Genomic DNA, 25,773 nt, shown 5'->3' with positions numbered 1-25,773 from the left:
CATTGTGGAAGGAGGCCAGCCCAAATGCAACCTGAGTTTGCCGATACGCGATCGACTCCTGTCTGCAAAACAGTGAGAGTCTGGAGGCAGGCTGGCATGGTCAGCTGTGTGGCCAACCGCACCCCCCACCCCACCCCAATCTCCCAAACCCTTCACATACACTCCTAGCCAGCAGGTGGCGCTGTCTGGGCTGTAGGGCTAAGTGGCTCTTTGTACAGAAAATGTCGCGCTGTATTTTTCTGCTGCTGATCATGTCGAATTAAAAGGCCAGAGCTGTTTTGTCTGCATGGGCAAAGGGGTGTGATTTATTCGTTGGGCTTCTTGCAACCCTCCCTTTCCCAAGGGCTTGGAGGAGACGCCAACCTGCTATCTATGCTACCTCATCCTTTAATTTAATTTAATGAATCAGCAGAATTGAATTAAAATTAGAAACATCAGAAGTGCACGCAGGATCAGCCCAATAGCACTCTCCCCTCCTCTGGTTTCCAGCAACTTGTATACAAAAAATTGCTCCCTCCAACAGTGGAGACAGAACACAGCCATTGAGGTTAGTGGCCACGGAGAGCCTTATCACTTATGTCACTTCCAGAAGATGCTTGGTCTCAGATTCTCTGGGAGGAAGAATTCCAAGATGGAGGCGCAGCCAATCAGAAACCAAAACAGCCGATCTCTGTGCTCCTGTCAGGCTTCAGGGAATCCGCTTCCTCCCCCCGTGGCCATAAATGAGCAGATCAAACAAAAGAGAGTTCTTACCAGTTAGTTTCTTTAATAAACACAACAAGGGACAAAAAAAAGCATCTGACTAGAATGGTGGTGCTCCCAATTAAGTTCACTCCCTGATCCGTCCCTATTAAACTACATCACTTCTACGTCTTGTAATCTGAGCTTGGAGCCTCTGTGTTTTCTGTTCTGACACTTTCTGAGCTCTCCAGGACTTTGGGGGAAGGGGGTGGATACTATCCAGAGACCATGAATCTGTTAACTCTCTCTCTTCTAGTGTTTCTTCTGCTAGCTGTTCCCCATCCAGTATTTCCCAGCTTCTGCCTTCTGAACTAAGCCCCTCTGCAAACCACTGTTCCAAATCTATACTGTCCTCCTGCTCCTGGGAAGATTCAGGATCAAGGGGAGAGAAGAAGAAGAAGTAGAGTTTGGATTTGATATCCCACTTTATCACTACCTGAAGGAGTCTCAAAGCGGCTCACAATCTCCTTTCCCTTCCTCCCCCACAACAAACACTCTGTGAGGTGAGTGGGGCTGAGAGACTTCAGCGAAGTGTGACTAGCCCAAGGTCAGCCAGCATGTGGAGGAGCGGGGAATCGAACCCAGTTCACCAGATTACGAGTCCACCGCTCTTAACCACTACACCACACCAAGAGGGTAGCTCCCACCATATTCCTCAGTGCAGCCCTCCTCATTATGGTCCCTGGCAGCTCCCTTGCAGTCCTGATCTGGAGCACAGGTGGTTATTTAAGAGACCATTCCCAGTCAGACATGGCAAATCCAGGTGGAAGTGTGATGGTTGGGTTAGGAAGCATCACGTCACATCTCCATGATGACTGGCATGGAGTGAAGAATCAGCTGATGGGAAGGAGCCTGTCAGCTGCCCAAGGAACCTCTCCTTTCAAACTGCACCACACACACACACACACACACACACACACACTGCTCCAGCCTCTACCTATCAATGCTAGTAACAATGATTACGAGAAACGGAGGATTGGGGCACGGCAGGGTTTGAGCATTGCTTGGCATTCTAGAAGCTGGGCATGGCCTCCCTGTGGCATTCATGGCAGCATGCTTTTGGTGCACTACCACCCACCGTTCAGGTCTTGGTAGGAGAGCAGCTCTCAGGTCTGAAGTTGAGCACGTCACCCTCTTTTGAGGCACCACAGTCTCCGCTGTTCCTCATTCCGACTCCTAAGCACCTGGAATCACTGGGATCTCACACTGCTCAGAGATTGGGGGGTAGTGTGCAACACTGGTGTCAGAAGTGGAATTCATGTTTCCTTGAAATGAGGGATACCCCCTGCTTGTGCTCCTGCATGTTCACACCATGACTGGAACTGCCAACCCCACTTTTGGTGGAACAAGATGGAAGACACTCATTGATTCAGCCTTCTGCAGGTTGGAGAACTCTTGTTTAGCTTAAGAAGCAAAGCTCTAGAGGGTGCATTCTATGTGGCATCAGAGTTGGAAGCACTGTCCAGAGGAGAGAAAGAGGAGAGAGATGTATCCCCGAGTTGTTGTCCAAGGGAGGATTAACAGGCCCAAAGGAACAAGGAGGCCAAGAGAAGAGTCACCAAGGTGGGTTTTGTCAACCTGGCAGAGTTAAAGTCCAGGCCATTCTCCTGGTATGGTTCTATGCCAGCAGCGTAGGCCATGACATGGGCAACAAACGTCTGCTCCTGCACCCCGTGGAATAGGTGAGCCATGGGGCCCTTTGCCAAGATGGCCACGTCCTCGCCCCCATGGGTTTCCGAGTCAAGGGGCACCGCAGCTTGCTGGTGGTAGTCGTCACGCTCTACGGAGAGGAATGGAAGAACATAAGAAGAGGCTGCATGATCAGGCCAGGGGCCCCTCACAGAGGCCAGCCAGATGCCTGGTGGAAATGCCTGTGGCTTCCAGCAACTGGTTTTCAGAAGTATTACTGCCTAAGACTGCGAAGGACACTGGACAGGCTTAGGGTCCAGGCCACACATATTGTGGAAGATCAGTAACAGGATCTCCCTTAGTTTTGGGGGATGGGTGGGTATTACTTTAAAGCAAGTATGGAGTGGAGGGTTAAGCTTTAATGTGGATTGGTGCAACGATAAGTGGGTGGAGGCGTTTGAACCTCAGATCTGGAAAATGGCATAAAGGTAAGGGTAAAGGGACCCCTGACCATTAGGTCCAGTCGTGACCGACTCTGGGGTTGCGGAGCTCATCTTGCTTTATTGGCCAAGGGAGCCGGCGTACAGCTTCCGGGTCATGTGGCCAGCATGACTCAGCCGCTTCTGGCGAACCAGAGCAGTGCACAGAAACACCGTTTACCTTCCCGCTGGAGCGGTACCTATTTATCTACTTGCACTTTGACGTCTTTTCGAACTGCTAGGTTGGCAGGAGCAGGGACCGAGCAACGGGAGCTCACCCTGTTGCGGGGATTCGAACCGCCGACCTTCTGATCAGCAAGTCCTAGGCTCTGTGGTTTAACCCACAGCGCCACCCGCGTCCCAGAAAATGGCATAGGGAGGGTTAAACACCACAACCACTGCCGTCTCAATTAACACCCATGGGTGACGTCTGCTGTGGCCTTGGAATCCCTGCCATAGAGTCAAACTAGCCTTGAATGTTGACCACACGCCCTGTCCAGCCACCCCCTCCCCAGGCCTCCCCAATTCAGCAGCGCCATCCCTCTTACCGCTCTCTTCTTCGGTCAAATTGGGGCGGCCCTGGCTGGTGATCTGGTAGCCCGGCCCGTTCCCATACACGATGGATGTGTACGCCTTCCTGTCTGCTGCTAATGCAGGGGCCAAGCCTGTGGAGGGAGCATAGTGGACAGTGAGGAATCTTCTTTCCAGGCCAAGGGCCGGTTTCCTTTCTGGGCAAGCTCCCAAGGGCCGAATTCCAGTGGGGCCAAGGGCCAATGGCAAAAGTGGGCGGAGCAGGGCATGCCCATTCTGCCTTTGTGTGGGAGGCTGCTTTCTACACACACTCGCACGCACCCCTCCCTAACCCCCATCCAGACAAGCAAGAGGCATGGTCTGAGTTCAAGGGCACATCCCAGCCGGGCAAAAACACCCATGGTGTGAAGCAAAGCCACTGAAAGGCATGACCCAAGGAGAGGGTGGTGACGAGGGCCAGACAGAGCTTGTGGACTCTCCTTCCCTGGAGGTTTTAAAGCAGAGGTCTGTCTGTCATGGATCCTTTAGCTAAGATTCCTGCATTGCAGGGGGTTGTGCTAGATGACCCTCAGGGGTCCCTTCCAACTTGACGATTCTATGCTTTTATCCCTGGAGGGCCACTCAGCCTGTTAGTTCATCTAGTTCAATACTCTGAGCGAGCAGAGGTGCTCCAAGATCTACAGAAGTATTTCTCAACTCTACTAGAAAACATCTTCTTTTTTCTAACTGGGGATGCCAGGTATTGAACCTGGGACCTTTGGCAGGCGAAACACAGGCTTTGCTCTCTAAGCCATGACCTTTCTGGACGCAGCCCAAGAGGCTGTGCATCCTCACTGCCTTGTTACCACCACATTCTTCCAGCGGCTGAGGTTTGGACCACAGTTCTGAAGACCTTTGGAAAACAGACAGCTGCCTTATGTTTAGCCTGGAAGAGAGGAGACTGAGAGGAGATCTGAGAGCCATCTTCAAATATCTCAAGGGCTGTGACGTGGAAGAGGGAACAAGCTTATTTTCTCCTGCTCTGGAGGGTAGGACTTGAACCAAGGGCCTTCATGTTACAAGAAAGGAGATTCCAACTAAACATCAGGAAGACATGAGGAGAGGACCAATGGTGGAACAGACTCATAGAACCATAGAATCATAGAGTTGGAAGAGACCACAAGGGCCCTCGAGTCCAACCCCCTGCCAAGCAGGAAACACCATCAGAGCACTCCTGACATATGGTTGTCAAGCCTCTGCTTAAAGACCTCCAAAGGAGGAGACTCCACCACACTCCTTGGCAGCAAATTCCACTGTCAAACAGCTCTTACTGTCAGGAAGTTCTTCCTAATGTTTAGGTGGAATCTTCTTTCTTGTAGTTTGGATCCATTGCTCTGTGTCCGCTTCTCTGGAGCAGCAGAAAACAACCTTTCTCCCTCCTCTTTTCTATATTTGAACATGGCTATCATATCACCCCTTAACCTCCTCTTCTCCAGGCTAAACATGCCCAGCTCCCTTAGCCGTTCCTTAGCCGACTCCCTTGGGAGGTTGTGGGCTCTGTTTCCTTTTAAAGCAGAGATTAGATGATCATCTGTTGTGGATGCTTTAGCTGAGATATCCCCACGGCAGAGGGCTGGACTAGATGACTCTCAGGGTCCCTTCCAATTCTACAATCCTAAGTCAGGCCAACGGTCCATGTAGCTCTGCATTGTCTGCACTGGCAGGCAGTGGCTCTCCAGGGCTTCAGAATGGGCTTCTTCAGTCCTATGTGAAGATCCTACAGGACCTTCTACATTCAAGGCAGGTGTTCTAACCCTGATCTACGGCTCTCCCCCCCCCCACTTCCAGCTGAGCCCACCAGAACCGACGGGTTCATCACCAGCCCCATACCGAAGATGGAGGAGCCTCTCAGCGTGTAGCCGCCAAAGCCAAAGACGTGGGAATGGTCAGCGGTCACCACGGTCAAGGTGTCGGCTTCTTGCGTCAGCTCCCCTGCCCGCTGGACAGCTTTGTCGAACTCCACTGCCTCAGTGAGAGCCTGCTTGGCAATGCCGTTGTGGTGTCCCAGGTCAATCTTGCCTCGTGCGGAGAAAAGGGCAACTTAGAAGGAGAGAGATCAGGGAAAACACCTGCAATCGCCCCAGCTAATGGATCCCCCTTTCACTCAGATGTTTACAAATTTTTAACTACAAGATCCCAGTCTGCTTTCTACTCAAACCCTGGTCAACGCAGCCCAGAAGATGCCCCAACTTATCTTCAACAAAGAGGTAGAATCCCTTGGGGTTGCGGCTGAGGATCTTTAAGGCGACCTCAGTCATCTCCGCCAGAGATGGGTCAGTCTGATTGTTGCGGACCAGCTCGTATTTCATGTCGCCAGGTTCAAAGAGGCCTGGGGATGACAGAGAGAACAACAGCCTGTTCTAAGTGCATCATGGGAGAAAGGACTGTTTTGAGGCGTGAAGCGTGAGAGGAAGACCAAGAGTCAGCTGGCAGTAAATCGCACCATTCAAAGTTGGAGTTATGTCTTTATTAGCAGTAACATGATCTCTGCAGACTTGGCTGAGTGTCAGGCCTAATGAGCACAGCAGCTCATCCCCGTGGGTCTGGGGGCCCATGAAGCAGTTGCCAAGACTGAAGGCTCCTGCCTTCCTACAGTTGTCTAAGTCCTCTCCAGGGTTTTCCCCAAGCAATCTGAGACTTCACCTGTGTGACGCTATTTTCTCCTCCGCCCTTTTCATGCCTCTCCTAGTTCTGGGAGACCAGGCAAGAGGGGAGCTTGTCACAGGACGAGTAGGAGACACCTGGGACCCTTCAGCAGCCTGACTCATCTCTGCCTCTTGGCCTCTTCTGCTTCAGCCTCTGCCTCCGATTCTGGACTGCTCTCTGCCACAAACTCTCCCAGCTCACTGAGCCCTGTTACCTCTTCAGCTTCCGACACCTCTTCTTCCCACTCCTCTCCCTCTTCTCCGTCTGTCCACTCAGTGTCATCCCACCACCACTCCCCGGGTTCTGAGTCTTCTTCCCCTGGGGATTCCCCAGCTGGTTCCTCCCACCATTCCTCTGCATCCAACCAGCCCAAGACAGAGGATTTGTCAGAAGAAAGAATGCGTTCCTAGCCCGCTCCAAGCCACAGTTCACACAATCTGGCAGAACCAAGTGCTACAGCAGAGGTGAGCAACCTCTGGCCTCTTGGCTTAAATAAGAACTATCCAGGGTCCTGTTTTGACCTGTGAGGCTGCTTTTGTGAGGATACCCAGAGTTTACAGGATTAACAGCTCAAGGGAAATGGCGTCCTGTCACTGGGGTGTGTTCGCATCTTTATTATGTGAACATTTTTACTTTCTGTTTCGGCTGCGACAGGAGAAGCATCGTGTCTTCGCTTTCCCCTGGCTGTTGTCATTTTGCTGCTGTACAATGAACGCATCATAGAATAGAGGAAGCCATTGTTCGAGAGTTTTACTGCATGGCTGAGATTCCTTCCACAAAGGGACACCACTGCGCAAGATTCTCTGCTGTAGCCGGGAGAAGCAGGTTGGCGCAGTGGAAGCGGACTGGACGCCACAGCAGTCCCGCTGTTCGCAGCCTTGATGGACTCTCAGCGGAACAATTTTCTCCAAGCTACATCCACCTGGGGACGCGGGTGGCGCTGTGGGTTAAATCACAGAGCCTAGGACTTGCTGATCGAAAGGTCGGAGGTTCGAATCCCCACGGCGGGGTGACCTCCCGTCGTTCGGTCCCATCTAGCAGTTCGAAAGCACATCAAAGTGCAAGTAGATAAATAGGGACCACTTTATAGCGGGAAGGTAAACGGCGTTTCCGTGTGCGGTGCTGGTGCTGGCTTGCCAGATGCAGCTTCGTCACACTGGCCACATGACCCGGAAGTGTCTTCGGACAGTGCCGGCTCCCGGCCTCTTGAGCGAGATGAGCGTGCAACCCTAGAGTCGGTCACGACTGGCCCTGACGGGCAGGGTGGGTACCTTTACATCCACCTGGGCATCATATGTGAAGCCAGGTGTGGGGCAGGAAAAGAGATGGCTGCAAAGGAGCCCTCGGGAGCTCTGAAGTTGTCGTGCTGTCAGGTGATTGACAGGTCCCAGCAGCTTGTCTCCGGGGCTGAAAATGGCTCCCCACCCCAGGGTTACAGCTTTTCCCAGAAGGCACCATTTTGGGTGCAGGTGGGACTCGTGAGAGGAGAGAAGTGCTGGTCTGAAGGCTGTGCCACAAAACTCTCACTCCTGGAATTTTACACATGTCCCTCACTCCCTACATGAGGAAACATTCACACGTGAAGAGAGACACAGGGAAATCTGCAGCCCAAAGCAGTTCGGTCCAGGATTTCTGCTTGATTCTCCTGTGTGTATAAACCGGTCTTAAACGCATTCTGAGAAAAACGCTTCTAATCGCTGTAACTGGGAAGTGCGGTGAGTGATATGCATTTCAACACAGGGCTGAATAAGGCTGTGTGTGCCTTTGAAGCACATTCAAAGCATATTCTTTTTCTCAAAGAATTCTGGGCACTGTAGTTTGTTAAGGGTTGCTGGGAATTGTCACTCTGCGAGGGGTGAACTACATTGCCCATAACCCTTTGAGGGAAATAATGTGCTTTAAAGCTGTAAGCTGCCTAAGATACCATGGATGAAGAAACTGGGAGGCAAATGGGGATTTGAACCCGTTACCCATGAGGCGGCTCACAGCTGGGTCGTCTGCAGCACTCAGGAGCTGTGTTCGGTTCCAGACGTACTTGGTGCCCTAGGAAGAAACACAAAGAATTGAGGGGATATTTTCTACGCCTCTCAGGCCCAACGTAGCTTGCCATATCCACCAGAGATTAAAATGTGTTTCCTTTTGGAGAATATTTGCCTGTCTACACCAATACTGTCCCCTCTATGAGGTGGGGTTTTTGTTAAACCCATTATCAGTTAGGCCAGCATCACTTATGCAGAAACATGACCTAACCAGAAGACTGGTAAGAGCCACTTTTGGAGTTCCATAACGGCTGGCTGTTGAAGTGAAAAACAGCTCCAGATAAGGCACAAGAAAGGCTCTGCGCATACAGTAAAAAAGACTGAGCTGAGTAAGTGTTTCCAAGGATTGTGGTTGGATAAGAGATTGTGGGGTGACGGGGTGGCAGAAGGTGGATGGGGAGAGAATGAAATAGCAAAGATTGCATATTTGGATTTGATATCCCACTTTATCACTACCCGAAGGAGTCTCAAAGCAGCTAACATTCTCCTTTCCCTTCCTCCCCTACAACAAACACTCTGTGAGGTGAGTGGGGCTGAGAGACTTCAAAGAAGTGTGACTGGCCCAAGGTCACCCAGCAGCTGCATTTGGAGGAGCAGAGACATGAACCCGGTCCCCCAGATTACGAGTCCACCACTCTTAACCACTACACCACACTGGCTCTTTCCTACACAGATATTTTTCCTATATTTTTCCTACACAGAGAGTATTCCAAGCTCTCGCAGAGTGTTATAACTCCGTCCAGAAATGAACTGCTGAATAAAGCCTGACTAGTTGGGAATTGGGTGTGAGCTTCCATACTTGAACCCACAAGGGGAAATTCTCTCCACATGACTGGCAGCCGCTCTCCAAACGCTGAAGCAGAAAGAGCTCTCTGTCATGTGCTCCTTTTAACTGGAGGTGCCAAGATTTGAACCCGGCATCTTTAGAATTTAAGCATGAGCACAAATCTTCTTCTGAGCTGCAGTCCCTCCCCTGATGGCTGGTTGTGTGGCCCAATGAGACCCACAGACTAAATAACAAGACCCCCTTTGGACACACCCAGCATTGACCTCTTATCTCAAAGAATCATAGTTGGAAGGGACCTCGAGGGTCATCTAGTCCAACCCCCTCAACGCAGGAATCTCAGCTAAAACATCAGAGACATTTTATCCTTCAAAGAATTGCATGAGCTGCAATTTCATAAGGGCTGCTGAGAATTGTAACCCTACGGTGCCCGAAAATCTTTGCGAGGGGAAACGTGCTCCAGAGGTGTACAATGTGTGCACAGCCAAAGTACATTGCAAATGATGTTGCACAACACGTACACACCTGCTTCCCATTGAAATAAATAAATTAAGGTCTTATGTATATAATAAATGTTCATAAATGTACCAAGCAAACATGTACATAAATATGTGAACCACATGTCTGAAGCAGCGCAGGAGGGCAGTCCTGGAGCCATTTTGGCTCCCAATCTGACCAAATGTTTTCTCTGCAAGGTCAAAGGAAAATTGTCTTTTCCTTCACAAATCCTGTCTTAAGGGTATATCTGTGTATGAATGGGGTGTGTATGAATGGGGAATGCCTGTGGCCTGGCTCAGGAACTGGGTATTTGTTACTACAAAGGACTAGCCAGGCTCCCCAGGGTAAGCATTAACAGGTAACCTGCCAGACAGGAGATAAACAATGACAGGAGATAAACAACTCAGATTTCTGCTGTAGACCGCCCTTTCTGTGATGTAGGTATGATGTGATTGGGCGGGGGGTTGATCTAGCCACACCCCTTCTGTGATGTAGGTATGATGTTTCTGGGGGTGGTCTTGGACTCCAAGGCAGGCAATTTAAAATGTCTACATAAGGGCGGGCACACCTTTGTTCGGGGTCCTCCTCCTTTCCTGCGTGTGAGGGGAGCACCCTGTTGCAACAGTTCAATAAAGATCAGGCTTATGAGCTGCTTTGCTTCTCAGTATTCTCTGGTTGGCCTCTGTTCTTTTCTCCGACTGATGGAGAACCTACAAAGGACTCTATAAGGGCTCTTGTGTCCCCCATAAGGGAATAAGGGCAGATTTCTGTTTATTACACCATCCTAGTGTCAAGTCCACAATTCTGAAAGCAAAAGCATTTTGGTGCAATAAACTTACCGGCGAGGAGTTAAGCCACTCTGTGATGAGGTTCTTGCCATCCTGGCGAATGCCCTTGCTGGAGTTGGTGTTGTACTCGGGGTCCTGAGTGCCCGCTGGAGTCATGTACTTCCGACCGCCACCCAGGATCACCTGTCAAGAAAGTCACATGTCGTACGAAGGGTTGTGTGAATGTGCACACAAGCGAAAACAAGCACTCAGGGGAGCCATCTTGGCTGGAGATTTCCCAGGTTTGAAGGGACTCAGGGCAAGGACACCTCGAGAGGTGCACTGTAGGAATGGATTTATACAGGCACGGGGAGAGGATATATGATATAGTTATTATCCTTCCTTGCTCAAGTGGGTGAGATCAACAGAATACCATGTTTTGCAGCTTAAACTTGGAAGCTAAAACAAGGTTGATTTAACCTTCTGGAAGCAATAATCCAGGATGCTTTTTTTAACACAGGGTGGGTTTCCCTGGTGTCTCCCATTCAAAACAACATTGTTTTGTGAAGAAGTAAAAGTACTATTTACTTACATAACCTAGGTCTTGAAGCAGCAGTTATGGCAGAAAAATGGAAGGGCGGGTTTATAACTACTATCTAAGTTACAAAAGTACAAAATGTAAGTTCAGAATGTGTGGTCAGCTTGGAAGCGTGATGGGGAAGAGGGAGACACCCAGGCAGGAAGGAAGAATGCAGTGTTACAGCTGCAGGGAGTCGCAAGTGGGGAGAGGGCACCAGGTTGACAAAAGCTGCCCCACAGCTTACCCTAAGCAGGATAACAGAGCAGAGAGGGCAGGAGTGGATTGCAGGCCCAGAAAGGTGGAGGTTTGCTGCCCCTCTCCACAACCCACCGTCAGGTTGACGTTTTTAACAAGTTGCTGAGCGATGTCCTTGCAGCCTTCTGAAATTGCTGAGGCGGGCATGTCGGCATCCGAGTACCAGTTCCGGTTCACCACGTGGGCATAATTCCCGGAGGGCGATGCATGCTGGACTCGTGTGGTGGTCACAATCCCCACAGACTTTCCTGAAATTAGGCAGAGAGAGAGAGAGAGATTGTCTGCAAGACGGACTGTCTGGGCCAGGCAAGAGATTGAACTGGGGTTTCATCTTTGATCAGAAACTTGGAGGAAGGAGAAGACAATGCTTCTGGGCATGTACTGAGTGCCTCCCCTAAGTATGAAAGGACCATGCTTACCATCTACATCTCTGGGATTAAGGGTTTGCAAGTGTGAGGGCAAGCCCTGAGCCCAATAAGACGTAACTAAGTTGGGGGGGAGGGACGCGGGTGGCGCTGTGGGTTAAACCACAGAGCCTACGGCTTGCCAATCAGAAGGTCGGTGGTTCAAATCCCTGCAGCAGGGTGAGCTCCCGTTGCACAGTCCCTGTTCCTGCCCACCTAGCAGTTCAAAAGGATGTCAAAGTGCAAGTAGATAAATAGGTACCACTCCGGTGGGAAGGTAAACGGCGTTTCCGTGCGCTGCTCTGGTTCGCCAGAAGCAGCTTAGTCATGCTGGCCACATGACCCGGAAGCTGTACGCCGGCTCCCTTGGACAACAAAGCGAGATGAGCGCCGCAACCCCAGAGTTGGTCACGACTGGACCTAATGGTCAGGGGTCCCTTTACCCTTTACTTTAAGTTGGGGGGGGGCACACACACAAAAACATTTCTGTAACCAAGTGTTGGGGTGCTGCCCCCTGGTGGCCTGGAGGTGTTGTGACTCCTTACAAGCATCAGAGAGCTTTAGTCAGACAAACCACCCAGATGGCTACAAAAATGGTTGCCAACCACCATGGGCTGGCAAATTGATTCCATCAACCCCTGAACCCCACATCCTCTGATGTTCTTTTTAGCTGTACGTCTTGGGCAAATAGATCTGCCACAAACTGCTCTGCTCCACCTCCAGACCCAAGAAGGCTCTGACCCAGGGGCCTTATCCTGACTCAAAACATTTATCTTAAAGCATCAAGAAGACCTAGCAGGCCGGGTGTTGGACACAACATACATTGAAGGTACATGGCTTCCCCCAAAGAATCCTGGGAACTGTAGTTTACTCCCAGTGCCTGCTAGTAGCTACAGTTCCCAGGGTTCTTTGTGAGGAAATAAAAGTGCTTTAATCCCACCCCTCGTGCGAATGAGACTCTGTTTCTCCATCTGTGCCCTCCATCTTACCAGCTGCATGGGCTCTCTGCATCACAGACACGACTTCGTTGCCAGCTGTTGTATTACACTGGCTAACCCGGGCAGCGGCGTTCAGCCCAATAGTTTTGTAGTTGCCCTTCACCCCACAGAGGTAGGCGGTGGCGGTGCCAGCACTGTCGGGCACTTGCCGGTCCACGTTGTACGTCTGCCAAAACCAAAGGAGAAGCTTAAAGGCTTCCCTCTCACACCCTCCACTGAGCTGTTGGGAGGCCGGCCCTACCGTTGGGGTAAGGGAACGATAGGCAGCCGTTTCCCGCAGCCCGTGAACAGGACGTGAGAAAATTGCTTGTGGCATTTCTGCCAGCGAGAACAGTGTCACGTACGCAAGAACATGGCAAAACCACATGGCTGGAAGCTAACAGCTGACCATCAAATTGAAAAACAACTGAGGTAAGGTGCATGGAGGGTTTTGCACGTAGAGTTTGAAAAAGTGGGTTGAGTAAGTTTTCCAAGGATGAGAAATTGTGGGGTGATGGGGTGGCCGTAAGGTGGTTGGAAGAGGATGAGACAGCCAAGGTGACATGTTTTTCCACTACCAGTGGTACCTCGGGTTACATATGCTTCAGGTTACAGACTCCGCTAACCCAGAAATAGTGCTTCAGGTTAAGAACTTTGCTTCAGGATAAGAACAGAAATCGTGCTCTGGCAGCGCAGCAGCAGCAGGAGGCCCCATTAGCTAAAGTGGTGCTTCAGGTTAAGAACAGTTTCAGGTTAAGAATGGACCTCCGGAACGAATTAAGTACTTAACCCGAGGTACCACTGTATAGTGTGTGTGCACTGGTAAGCTCTGGCAGACTCTTAGGACTCCGTCTGGTAATGCATTACTGAATACAACCTAATTAGGAATTGGGTGTGAGTCTCCGCACTTGAAGACCCAAGGGAAATGTCTCCCACACTTGCCCCACTTGCATTGATTTTGGGTTCTCTGTGGTTCCTCAACCACACCTTGACTAAGGCTGTAGCTCAGGGACAGAGAATCTGCTTTGCAGGAGAGGAGGAAGGTCCCAGCTTCCATCCTCAGCATCTCCAGTAAAGAACCCCTCTCTCAACCCCTGGAGAGAGATTACCAGTCATTGCAGACAACACTTGACAGCAGGTGAAAATTCAGTCATGTAATGCTTTTCCATGGCCAATGAATGGGAAAATGTGATATAGCTGCCACAGGTCCTTTAATGGCTCTCTTCCAGCAATGCTCCCCAAACCAACTTGCTTAAGACTCATAGCTGTCAACCGTCTCTTATTTGGCGGGAAAGTCCCTTATCCCAGCGCCGTGTCCTGCTGCTGTCCCTTATTGATGATGTCCCTTAAATTTCCCGGGTTTCAAAGGAAGCAGCTCCTCTCCCTCCCTCCCTGCCGGCCAGGGAGGAGGGAGGCTCCAACTGTGTTGCTTGGCTGCGTTGCTCACCCAATAAGGAGTCTAAGAACGACTGGGGGTGGAGCTTGCATGCCTTGTGCCAATCAAATCGGCCGCGTTGCCTGGGGACTCGCCTTTGTTCAACGCTTCCCAGCAGAGTGGTGACGGTGGTTTTCCTTGCTGCGTCCCCTTTGCTGGGTTGCTGCGCTGTGGGAACCACCGCTTGAGGCTTCGTTTGGCTGCTGGCTGGGCTTTCTGCCTTTGGCTCGGAGGGGCTCAGAAGTTGAACATACCTGTGCCTGGAAAATCCCTTATTTTGGCTCCTGATCCCTTATTTTCGAGGCTGCTGGTCCCTTATTTTCAAATCTGTAAGTTGACAGCTATGTTAAGACTGCACTTGGCAGTTGCATGCATGCAAGGTGTGAGCTTGAGCTACGAGCCTCGCCCAAAGAAGGTGCAGTCAGTACAGGCTTCACCTGCTGAATTACTGCCTGATTGGCCTCAAATAGAGAAAAAGAACCTTCTCAGCGGAAAGGAAGGCACGATTCCCGGAAAGCCATTTGCCCCCCCCCCCCCCGGAACTGCAGGGACAAGCGCAGATGGAAGGCACCTTGGAAAGAGCCACGTAAGGGAAGGCGTCCATCGCCAGAGGCAACTGGGGGCTCAGCTGCTTCATCATCTCTCCCTTCAGGATGCGGGTGGCGGTGATGGTGGGGAGGCCCATGCCTGACAGGGAGACAGAGTGAGAAGGTTTGCAACCCACAGGATCCTGACACAAACACCTCTTATGCCTTTCAATCCACAGTGTTCCCAGAGCAGTTTCCTCCCAGAGAAACAACATCTACTGTATTTTTCGCTCCATAAGACACACTTTTTTTCTTCCTAAAAAGTATGGGGAAATGTCTGTGTGCCTTATGGAGAGAATGCGTGGTCCCTGGAGCCAAATTGCCCAGGGGTGAAAAGCATGAATTGGGGAGAGAGATAAGGGATGCTAGAGATAAAGGAGGCTACCTGGGCGGGGGGAGGTAAAGACAGCAAACTTGCAAAGGGGGGGAAACAGGAAGACTAAAGCAATAAGGAGAGAAATTAGAAGAAAAGGAGGAGCAAAAAACTGCCACTAAGGCAAACAAGAGGGAAGGGAGTGTTGAAAGGAAACAGCTGATCGGTGGGATCGGAAGAGGGATAAGGGACCTAGAGGAGGCTGCCTGGGAGGGGGGGAGGTAAAAGCCCATGGATCCTCAGGATTTTTACATTGGGTCACCCCAAATTCACCATCAGATCACATAGCATGTCCATGGCTACAGCCTGCACCAAAAAAATCACGCATCCACTGTTTCCTGGGGCCACAATGGCGCAAAAACATGGTTACAAAGCACAGATCCACATGGATCCTCAGGATTTTTGCATTGGGTCAGCCAAATTCACCGTCAGATCACATGTGTGTGGCCACAGCATGAACCACAAAAATCACACATCCACTGTTTTGTTCAGAATATATTTTTTTCTTGTTTTCCTCCTCTAAAAACTAGGTGCGTCTTACAGTCAGGTGCGTCTTATGGAGTAAAAAATAGGGTATTTCACACTCCCTGACTTCACCAAAACAAAAAATAACCCAGTTTAAGGCAGCAGAAGGAAAGATGGTTTGAAAGAAGGATTGGTGCTTTGGATCATCTATGAAACTAACGACGCGTATACCCCAGGGCCCCCAATCCCAGAGGGCCCCAGAAACGGCTTTAGTCTACATTGCTTAAAAAAGTAGGGTCTAGTAGACCCAGGGTGGATCTATACACAGGAATAAAATGCTATAAATAAGCCAGAAATTAAACCTTTATAACAAAAGGAAAAAACCACTATGGAAAATCACAAAGAATTTTTTTTTTTTTTTTTTTTTGCTCTTCATTGCCATCTGCTGTTGCATATTTATAACACATTCAAAATGCTGGGGGTTTTTTGTTTTTGTTTTTTTACATAGCTGAGTTCCCAATTTGAGTTGCATGACTCAAATTGATTAATTTGTTTTTGGTATATATTTCAACAAGGTTTCAGAGTCAGAAGCACAGCTGTTGTAAAGGTGGAGTGTTGCGTTTAAGTTGGCTGTTCTGCTGCGGCTGATGCTTCCCTCCCCTTTTAAACAGAGGTCATAACAAAGAGGAATAACGATGAGTTCACACAAGTCCTCAGGTGGATCCCAAAAAACGCAAACTCGTGGGAAATTTGTGGAGATCTGTCATGGAACAACCCAATTGAAGAAGATGACAGAGGTCACCCAGAGCTCATTGCTGGCTGTGAAGGGGCCCCTGTGACAGTTCAGGAGGCCCCAAATGTAGGTCCACCACTGCTTGCACCCCAGTTTTTGACCAGAGGCAAAGAGGTTGCACTCAGGTTCTGACTGCAGGCTCCCCATTGGAGTGTGTGGCTGACCATAGTGAGAACAAGATACTGTACTAGATGGGACTTTTTTCTTGACCCTGCAGGCTCTCCTTAGCAAATTCACGGGAAACAAAGCTGGGGAACGTGAGTGACAGGCTATTTATTGGGACAGAGTGATTTTTGCAGCTGTTGTTAAAGTTGCAAAACAACAAAGCACGGGACAGAGCAACGGAGAAATTTCTGAAACGATAATGGGATATCAGCTTCGCCCAAGGCATGACAGATAACAGCAACAAACAGGAAAAGATAGACATAACATTTTACAAGGACAGGAAGAAACACCACGGACAGAATAATTGCCACACACAGGAAGAACAAGGCTATAGTTAGAGTGCCTCACTGGTAGTTCTATACATCACTTAATGTGTCAATACGAATAGAAGATATTAATATTGCAGTTGTTCTATAAGAGATTATTACTTTGACCGATATGAAATTGAAATTAATAAGATTTTGGAAAGCAGAAATAAAGAAAATAATCAAACTATCAATTCTAGCATGCGGGGGGGTGGGGGTGGCGGCACCTAAATTATATAATTCAGTATTTGAATGATTGGTATTAGTAATTGTATTATACTTTGGTATTGTTATAATGAGGCTATTATTGGATTGTACTTGAAAATTAATAAAAATTATTATTATAAAAAAAGAGTGACACATTGACGTTGCACTCATGGCCTGCTTGCCATAGGTTGGCCAGTGTGAGAAATGATTGTTGAAATAGGTGGGACTTTGGCCTGATCTTCTTACGTTATTAATTTATCTCACTTAATTTGCATAACCACCAGTTCCCATAATCTTCGCAGCCTCCGGAATTGTTTCCTTCCTGACTTTGGAACCAGAGTTTCCTTGAATTGTGCACGTCAAGCACGTCAAGAGTCCAAAGAAGACTATTGACAACACTACCAGCAAATCATTATGGCACACACCTTCTGAACATTTAATGCCAGTTAATGAGAGCCATTAATGCACAGATAGCATTTCCCTTGATATAGGACTCCTGTCCAAATCAGTTTATCAGCATCAAACACAACCTGGAGAGGAAAGCAAGCTTCCGCATCCTTGGGGCCGGTTCTTGGAAACGCAAGGCTCAGGGAAAGGAGCTTGTTTGACTATGCAGCCTTCCCAACCAGTGGCGTAACATGTGGGGGAAGGCCACGGGGCAGTTGCCCTGGGCACAAAATTGTTAGGGGCGCAAAATCCCAACACCTGGTGCGGCCTCAATACAGCTGCGTGCTTCCGTCACTGGGCTCCGTTGAAAACAGCTTCTCCTAGAACCAGGAAGTGACCTCTCCAGACAACGGAATGATTTTTCTTTTCTTATCTCTGTGGCTATGATCTCCTGGGTGACACAGAAGCCATTAGGCCAGTGATAGCCAAACTTGGCCCTCCAGCTGTTTTGGGACTACGCTTCCCATCATCCCTAGCTAACAGGACCAGTGGTCAGGGATGATGGGAAGTGTATTCCCAAAACAGCTGGAGGGCCAAGTTTGGCAATCACTGCATTAGGCAGTTGAATGGGCAAGCGTACTCTGTCTGTTTCTCTCCTTCCGTGTTGCCCCGGGATCTGGCAACCCATGCTACACCACTGTTCCCAAACTGGTCCCCTCCAGGCATTTTGGAGCCCAACAACATCAGCAAAGCATCAGGTTGGGGAAGCCTCGTCTTGGGAGTGCTGACTTGGTTCTACACTGGGGCTCACATTGTTCTGTGTGCGCTTAGTTCTGCATGCACAGAAGGAAGAATTTATTCTCGCTCATGTTACACAGACAGGGGAGCGCAACCCAAGCGTTTTGCCCACTTACCATCTCCCAGGAAGAGGATGAGGTTCTTAGCTTTGTAGTGCCGGGGACGGAGGTTCAGGGCTTGCTCAATGGCCTTGAGAGCCTGCTCATTCCAGAAGGAGGGCTTCTCCTCTTGAGCTTGAGGAACAGAAAACAACAACCAGGAATTAGGGTTGGCAAACAGGAAGTGCAAACCTTTCTTATGGCTCCCCCAGATGACTGGTTTATTGAACTTCATCCTGATCTGCTTCCACAAAGCCTATATGAAGGATAGATTGGTTAGTATTGATTTGTCTGCAGGGAGGATATATACCTTCCCATTCATAGAAGCATAGAATCATAGAATTGGAGGGGATTCCTGAGGGTCATCTAATCCAACCCCCTGCAATGCAGTAATCCCAGCTAGATCATCCACAAGAGATGGCCATCCAACATCTGCTTAAAAAGGAGAGTCCACCACCTTCCAAGGGGGTCTGTTCCACTGTCAAGCAGCTCTTACTGTCCTCTTCGCAATTTAAATCCATTGGTTGGGGTCCTACCCTCTGGAGCCGCAGAAACAAGCTTGCTCCTTCTTCCATGTGACAGCCCTTTAGATATTTGAAGATGGCTATCATATCTCCTCTCAGACTCCTCATATCCGGACAGAACATACCCAGTTCCCTCAACTGCTCTTCATATGGCTTGATTTCCAGATCCTTGATCATCTTGGTTGCTCTCCTCTGCACACATTCCAGATTGTCAATATCATTCTTGAACTAGGGTGCCCGGAACTGGATCAACGTTTGTTGACCACACACTTTTCAGCACAACCTGCTTGCTTGTCAGTTTCCAAACTGCAAAAAGTTTGCTGTTGTTTAAAAAGTGGATTTGTTGCCCTAGGAAAGCAGAGCCACTTTAACTGCACAGACCTTAATGTCTAGTATGTGCTCGTATTCCTCCTGCAAAATACTGGCAGCCTGGAAGCAAACTTAGTAATCACGTGCAACCTGCAATTAACTGGTGAGGGAGAGATTGCATATCAAATCCCCAGGAAAAGAGGAGTGTCAGGCCTGGAGAACCAGGAATGAACAGTGTGTGGGATAAATCAGCCTCATATAACCAACACGCTCAAGTCTCATTATTGCATGAAGGGGTTAAGACCATAAAGTAAGCTGTCCTGCCAGGCTTAGCTTGATCGCTTCCCCTCACCTTGGTTTACCAAACTCTGTTCTCCCACTTCCTACTCTTCCACCATACAAACCCTACCAGTAAAGAGGTCTAAGCTGGATGCTCCAAGCTTCGACTGTGTGGCTTCAGCAAGCCATCTTTGTGTTTCTGTACAAATAATTGAGAAACATTTACCATTTTGGAACCAAAGCTATACCGCCTGTCTTTTCTTGCTGCTGTATGGAAAAGCACATGAATCTGACCTTTGAAGAGTTTGTAAGTAAACCATTTTTAACTTACCAAATGTGTGGTCTCTTTCTATGCTAAGGGAAGAGGAACTCTGGAAGCAACTTTAGAAGGGGATATTTTAAAGGTTGAGCAGCCTACATTTCCACGCTTTACTTTGCTGCCTGTTTTGTGATTTTAAATTTCTGCTGGGGCTCTCTCACCAAAGGGTACTTGCCCCTAGCCTTGATCTAGGCAACCAGGGAATTCTCCTTTTTATTTTACCATGCCTACATTTTTCTTTCAACCAAATACTAAAAACAAACACAGTGAATGGAGAACTTGCTCCAGGTATAGAACTTGCTTATTTCAACTTCAAACACCTGCTCCAAATGGAGCCGTAGACTTTGGACCGATTCATCCAGGCAATCACTATTGAACCTTGATAAATTTTATTACACTCAAGATGTTTTGCCTGGCAGCCAAAACAAGTGTCTATTTTAGGATGATTATAGAGAGTGAAATTTAATTGGCTTTCTTTATCACTTATCCAGTGCAATCAGTGCACATGACACTTATAAGGTGCAGAGTACAAGAGGCCCCTGCCCCAAGGAGCTTACAATTCAAAATTCAATACACCTGAGGGGATGGGAGGCAGGAGAAACCAAGGAAGGAATGTGCAATTGTCTCAGTTATTTCTGTGGCTGGGAGCATAACTGCAAAGTAAGAACTCTTAGATAGAAAGGTAGACACATAAGCTGATTTAGCTGTGCGTAATAATTAGAGAGACATATTTTTAAACACAGGAAGCTGTCTTGTTCTGAGTCAGAACCATTGGCGCAAGAGTGTCCCCTCCACCAATTTTAATAGGTACTTCCACAGTTTTATTTTGCAGTGTTAATATCTTCACTATTATTATATTTTGGCACACCGCCCTGAGACTTTCTCAACTGGAGGGCAGTATGGAAATGTTTAAAATAAAATATGTTTTTTCCCCCATGCTCCCATAGATATGCTCAGTAACACAGACTTATTGGTTTGAAGTTGAAAATGCAATGTTTGAAGTTGAAAATGAAATGTTACAATAGATAAACACCTTGTTGCTTCAATTTTACAACCCATCCTCTTTTTCAACAGACATTCAGCAGAATATCCCAGTATCGGATAAGGAAATTATTTATCTGTAAACCCTCGACAAGTGGAACTTGATATGCAACATATTGGAGAGAAGCCAAGTGTATCACTACTATTAATGAACGACCAGATAAACGACATGATAAACGACATTGCACATACTGATTGGGGAAGGGAAGCGATGGAAGAATACTTTAAGAAAACGGAGAACCCTTTATGTTTTATCGGAAGGGGTGAAATATGCTGATCTGTATACAGTGATTACATAAGTTCATTGAATCAGGATTGTAGACCTGGGACCCAGAGGGTCATCTAATGATTGTTTTTTATTATTATTATTATTATTATTATTATTATTATTATTGGTGGTGGTACCCCGCCCATCTGACTGGGTTTCCCCAGCTATTCTAGGTGGCTCCCAACAGAATTTTCAAAACACAATAAAATATCAAACATTAAGAACTTCCCTAAACAGGACTGCCTTCAGATTTCTTCTAAAATTCAGATAGTTGTTTATTTCCTTGATATCTGATGGGAGGGCGTTCCACAGGGCGGGCGCCACCACAGGGCGGGCGCCACCACCGAGAAGGCCCTCTGCCCGGTTCCCTGTAACCTCACTTCTTGCAGGCAGGGAACCGCCACTAGGCCCTCGGAGCTGGACCTCAGTGTCCAATCCCCTGCAATGCAGGAATCACAGCTAAAGCATCCGTGACAGATGGACATCCAACCTCTGCTTAAAAACCTACAAGGAAGGTGAGTCCACTCTGATGTATTTCAATGACTTTGGGTCATCTTTCAGGGGTTTCCATAGCAGATGGGAACTGCAACAAAACAGACCCACTGGTGGGAAGAGAAATTAAAATAAAAGACCAGAATTTGTACATGTACGCCACAGTCGCCGCAAGAACTTTACTGGCCCAAAGATGGAAAACACAAGATTTACCAAGCATCCAGGAGTGGCAGGTGAAGATGATAGAGTTTGCAGAACTTGCCAAATTGACAGGAAGGATCGGGGACCAAGAGGACCAGAGATACAATGACAATTGGAACAAATTTATTGAATATATAAAGGAGAACAACAAAAATATTAAGACGCTAGCAGGAGTGGAATAACACCTTCAATGTAAAACAGTAGAGTTATGATAATAATATACAGAAAAAGTATGTGATGTATATACCAGTGATTGGGAGGAAGTCAGGACTCGGCAGAGTCAAAGGGATTATAATGTGATAATAAGGATTGTTGGAAAAAGAACTACATGATGAAAACATTAAAAATTTATCTACAAAAGAGACCCACTCCAAAGTCGCTCAGCGCCCCTGAACTTCACAGTAGACACCAGGCAATTATTCAGCTGGGGCAACTTTCCTCACAAATCCCAGGTGGAGAGATTTCTCTTGATACATCCAACCTTCCCATTCTGAGGACACTCCAGGAGAATAGAATCATAGAATCATAGAATCATAGAATCATAGAGTTGGAAGAGACCACAAGGGCCATCGAGTCCAACCCCCTGCCAAGCAGGAAACACCATCAGAGCACTCCTGACATATGGTTGTCAAGCCTCTGCTTAAAGACCTCCAAAGTAGGAGACTCCACCACACTCCTTGGCAGCAAATTCCACTGTCGAACAGCTCTTACTGTCAGGAAGTTCTTCCTAATGTTTAGGTGGAATCTTCTTTCTTGTAGTTTGGATCCATTGCTCCGTGTCCGCTTCTCTGGAGCAGCAGAAAACAACCTTTCTCCCTCCTCTATGTGACATCCTTTTATATATTTGAACATGGCTATCATATCACCCCTTAACCTCCTCTTCTCCAGGCTAAACATGCCCAGCTCCCTTAGCCGTTCCTCATAAGGCATCGTTTCCAGGCCTTTGACCATTTTGGTTGCCCTCCTCCTTGCCATTTTGGAGACTCTGGGCATGACCCGAGCACCCTAATCTTTCTTCACCCTAGCCATGTCCATCTCCCTAAGCTCTGGTACCAACCCAGTAGAGTGGATGAGGGGCAGACGCAAGCCTCTCAACCCTGCCACATTACCTGGGATGATGGCACCGGCGAATGCCAGCCCCAGGCAGAGAGCCAGTCCGGAGAGCCACATTGCTGCAAATGGAGCGGAGCTGTTTCAGGGCGAGCGGGAGAGATTTCAGGAAGCTCTGTGACTTATAAGACTAAACCCAGGGAGACCTTTGGACACTTGGACAGCTGCAAACCATCATTAGTGGCACCCGGATTCCTCCCTTCACCAGACCCCACCCTGGGGAATTTCACAACTGCTGCTGGCAACAGGAAATGTGCAATGGTGCGGTCATCAAGCCGGTTCCAAGGCTTTTGGCAGAAGATCAACCTCCACACCAGTTTCAAGTCTCCAGTCCTCACTTTTTAAGAGTGCTTTCTCTCTGCCCCCAACGGTTTCTCCTCTTCCATTGTTTCTTTTCATTGTCTTGTTCTCACTCTTTTGGGGCTCTGCCTAAACTTTCCTGCTTTCACCCAGGCCGGTTCCTTCCTGTGCCTTCTGTTATAGATGCTCCTAATATCTTGAACCTAGCAGTTCGAAAGCACGTCAAAGTGCAAGTAGATAAATAGGTACCGCTCCAGCAGGAAGGTAAACAGCGTTTCCGTGCGCCGCTCTGGTTCGCCAGAAGCGGCTTAGTCACGCTGGCCACATGACCCGGAAGCTGTACGCTGGCTCCCTCGGCCAGTAAAGCGAGATGAGCGCCGCAACCCCAGAGTCGGTCACGACTGGACCTAATGGTCAGGGGTCCCTTTACCTTTACCTTTAATATCTCCTATTAGCTCCTGTTGGCCAAGGTAACTTGTCTTTCCTCCTTCCAAACTTTTAAGATTCTCCCCCATCTTGTCTTGCCAGTACTGGTGGGCCAGCCATTTCAAGCCTCTCCCTTGCCCCACCCCCACTTACCCTTCTTAAGGTTCTTTAATCTTTGAAATTGACTTTGACACCCCCTCCAACAGAAAAGTTTGTTTACTGAGCAGGTTGAGTCACCAAGTGTGTGTCCCCCCCCCCCCGCCAGCAAACAGTTAACTAGCAAGAGCTCCTGATTGGCCAGAGTTCCAAGGGAGGCAGTTGGAGAGGTGAAATATACTCAAGAGTGGATTTCATGCTCTTTATTCAGCTCAGAGTGGTGAGGAGGAATTGAAGTTCCCCCAGAATGTCTGCTTTATATACATTATTTACACAATGGGCCCCATGTGATTGGCTATTTCCGGGATTCTCCTGTAGGCCAATCAGGTTGTGGATTCACTTCTACCTGGAGCTGGATTGGGTGGCTCCTGTGGACCAATCAGACTGCTGCATTCTGAATCCTATTGTTCTAGGACCAATCAGACTGCTGCATTTTGGATCCGATTCAACTCAGCACATAACAAGGGAAGTGAGTGACTGTATGAGAGCGATTCATGGGGTCTCTGAGGGGGATTTCTGTCAGGAGAGTTCGTTTTGACAGTTGGTAGAGCTGAGGAGAACCGAGAGTATATGCTCTCAGGTTCTGAATTGCAGAACGCCTTTAAAAAATAGTCAAGACACACTCCCACACGGTGTTCACAGGAAAAAGGATCCTCAGAGGGAATACAGTCATACCTCATGTTACGTTTGCTTCAGGTTGCGTCCCACGGCGCCCCAGAAGTAACAGAACAGGTTACTTCCAGGTTTCGCTGCTTGTGTATGCGCAATGCGCAGACACGCAAAATGACGTCACACGCATGCGCAGAAGCAGCAAATTGTGACCCGCACAAATGCAGACACATGTTACGTTCTTTTCAGGTTGCAAACGGGTCTCCGGAATGGATCCCGTTCGCAACCAGAGGTACTACTGTACTCTGACAGGGAAGGGCAGTAGTGATTGTTATGTATTCAGTGGTCAGTGTTTGTCTGAGCTTGAGTCTGGACTAAGGATTCTGAGTGTCTGCGTTCTGATTCGATAAATGATGTCCAATCACAGAACATTTCAGGATTTGGGCCTCTGCCATTGGCCCTTGAACTCGGAGTCATGATTCGCAGCTCGAAAGTTTAGACCAGTGTTTTTCAACTTTTTTTGGGCAAAGGCACACTTGTTTCATGAAAAAAATCACGAGGCACACCACCACTGTGTGCGGAGAGGGAGATGTCAGAGCCCCGCTGCTCTCTATGGGGAATCGGATGAGAGCGCACCGCCTGTCCGCTCTCATCTGATCCCATCCGATCTGATCCCCACCCAGGACGGATGGAAAATAGGGTGGACACAGTCCGGCGCCCGCCTAGTGGGCAAAAATTTGACTTTTTTAAATAAAAAAAATCTTTCGAATTTTTCAATTTTTCCCACGGCACACCAGGCAACATCTCGCGGCACACTAGTGTGCCGCGGAACAGTGGTTGAAAAACACTGGTTTAGACAGCCAATCATGTTGGGAGTGGGAGTGGCCCGGGCTTCCAGGAATGTATATAAGCAGTTGCTTTGCCCCTGTTTCCCAGTCATGTAGTTCAATACGTTCTTGCTGTTGCCTTGTGGGGACCCGCCTACACTTCAGTGATTCCGAGGCCAAGGAGGATTTGGGGAGTCTGTAAGGAAACAGTCCAGTTAAAATCCTACGTTCCTGAAGTGTGTGTGAAGAAGTCTGATCTATGGAAAATGTGTAAAAGAAATTGACCTTAAGCCTGAACAGCATGCAGCCTATAACTTGAGGCAGTATACGTTTTAATAAAAAGCAACAGCACTGCGCCGTGAATAACCTCAGTTTGTTACATTTCTGTGGAAGTAGAACCAAAACTCCTTGTTTACCTCTATTATAATAAAGTTTGTTTGCAACCTGTTTTCCCAAAAGAAAGACCCACTGTCGCTCGTGATTCATTCTCCATTAGGGATTTTACCTGAGGGAAAGGGAACCAGTGTGCTGGCGCAGCAATGCCAGAGAGAGAGAGGGCCGTTGCGCCCCCTCCAGTAGAGGATGTCTTCCAACAGAGGACTGTCTTCTGGCCGAAGAAGGACCCATGGACACCCTTGCTATGCCCAGCAAAAGGGCCGGTCCTTTTGGAGGGATGCTTGAATCTGTCCGTTTCTCTTTCCAATCCTAACTTCCCTTCAGGTTTTTTTTTTTAAATAGGCCTCAAAAATTCATCAGCACTTTAGAACAAATCTCCCCTAATTGTACATTTTTGCAAAGCCATTTCCCCAGATATAAAGTGCTTCTGTTTGTTGTCTTCACTGATATATGCATTTGTATGCACACTTTGTGCTAAACATCCTATGCATTCTTGTATCCATCACTCAAATATGGAACTGCCTTGGCCCCTTG

General features: G+C 48.4%; 1 protein-coding gene and 1 long non-coding RNA gene across 2 annotated transcripts; both read right to left on the bottom strand.

Annotated features, from left to right (window-relative positions):
- Positions 1 to 605: 605 nt before the first annotated feature.
- LOC309533144 (intestinal-type alkaline phosphatase-like) lies at positions 606 to 23,008 on the bottom strand. The gene is made up of 11 exons (XM_082224324.1): positions 22,525 to 23,008; positions 18,001 to 18,117; positions 14,376 to 14,491; positions 12,382 to 12,556; positions 11,064 to 11,236; positions 10,226 to 10,357; positions 8,036 to 8,108; positions 5,614 to 5,748; positions 5,250 to 5,441; positions 3,398 to 3,514; positions 606 to 2,521 (listed from the first exon to the last, which is right to left on the bottom strand). The coding sequence occupies exons 1-11, from the start codon at positions 22,583 to 22,585 to the stop codon at positions 2,259 to 2,261; spliced, it is 1,554 nt and encodes a 517-aa protein (XP_082080450.1). The 5' UTR covers positions 22,586 to 23,008; the 3' UTR covers positions 606 to 2,258.
- On the bottom strand, positions 6,699 to 8,018 carry LOC309533418. Its single transcript, XR_014220231.1, has 2 exons — positions 7,349 to 8,018; positions 6,699 to 6,987 (listed from the first exon to the last, which is right to left on the bottom strand). It is a non-coding gene; the product is annotated as an uncharacterized lncRNA (long non-coding RNA).
- Positions 23,009 to 25,773: the final 2,765 nt, after the last annotated feature.

Source organism: Podarcis vaucheri (assembly GCF_965113315.1).
Source record: "Podarcis vaucheri genome assembly, chromosome: 5".
NCBI lineage: Eukaryota > Metazoa > Chordata > Lepidosauria > Squamata > Lacertidae > Podarcis > Podarcis vaucheri.
The sequence above is the reverse complement of the archived record's forward strand: the minus strand, read 5'-3'. Positions and strand labels throughout refer to the sequence as shown.

Bases quoted from the DNA above. Each gene is read 5' to 3' on its own strand.
- LOC309533144 (XM_082224324.1), bottom strand. From the start codon at position 22,585: ATGTGGCTCTCCGGACTGGCTCTCTGCCTGGGGCTGGCATTCGCCGGT. The intron at 3,515-5,249 runs GTATGGGGCTGG...CTCCCTCCACAG, and splicing joins GAGAGGCTCCTCCATCTTCG to GCTTGGCCCCTGCATTAGCA. The intron at 2,522-3,397 runs GTAAGAGGGATG...TCCTCTCCGTAG, and splicing joins TTTGACCGAAGAAGAGAGCG to AGCGTGACGACTACCACCAG.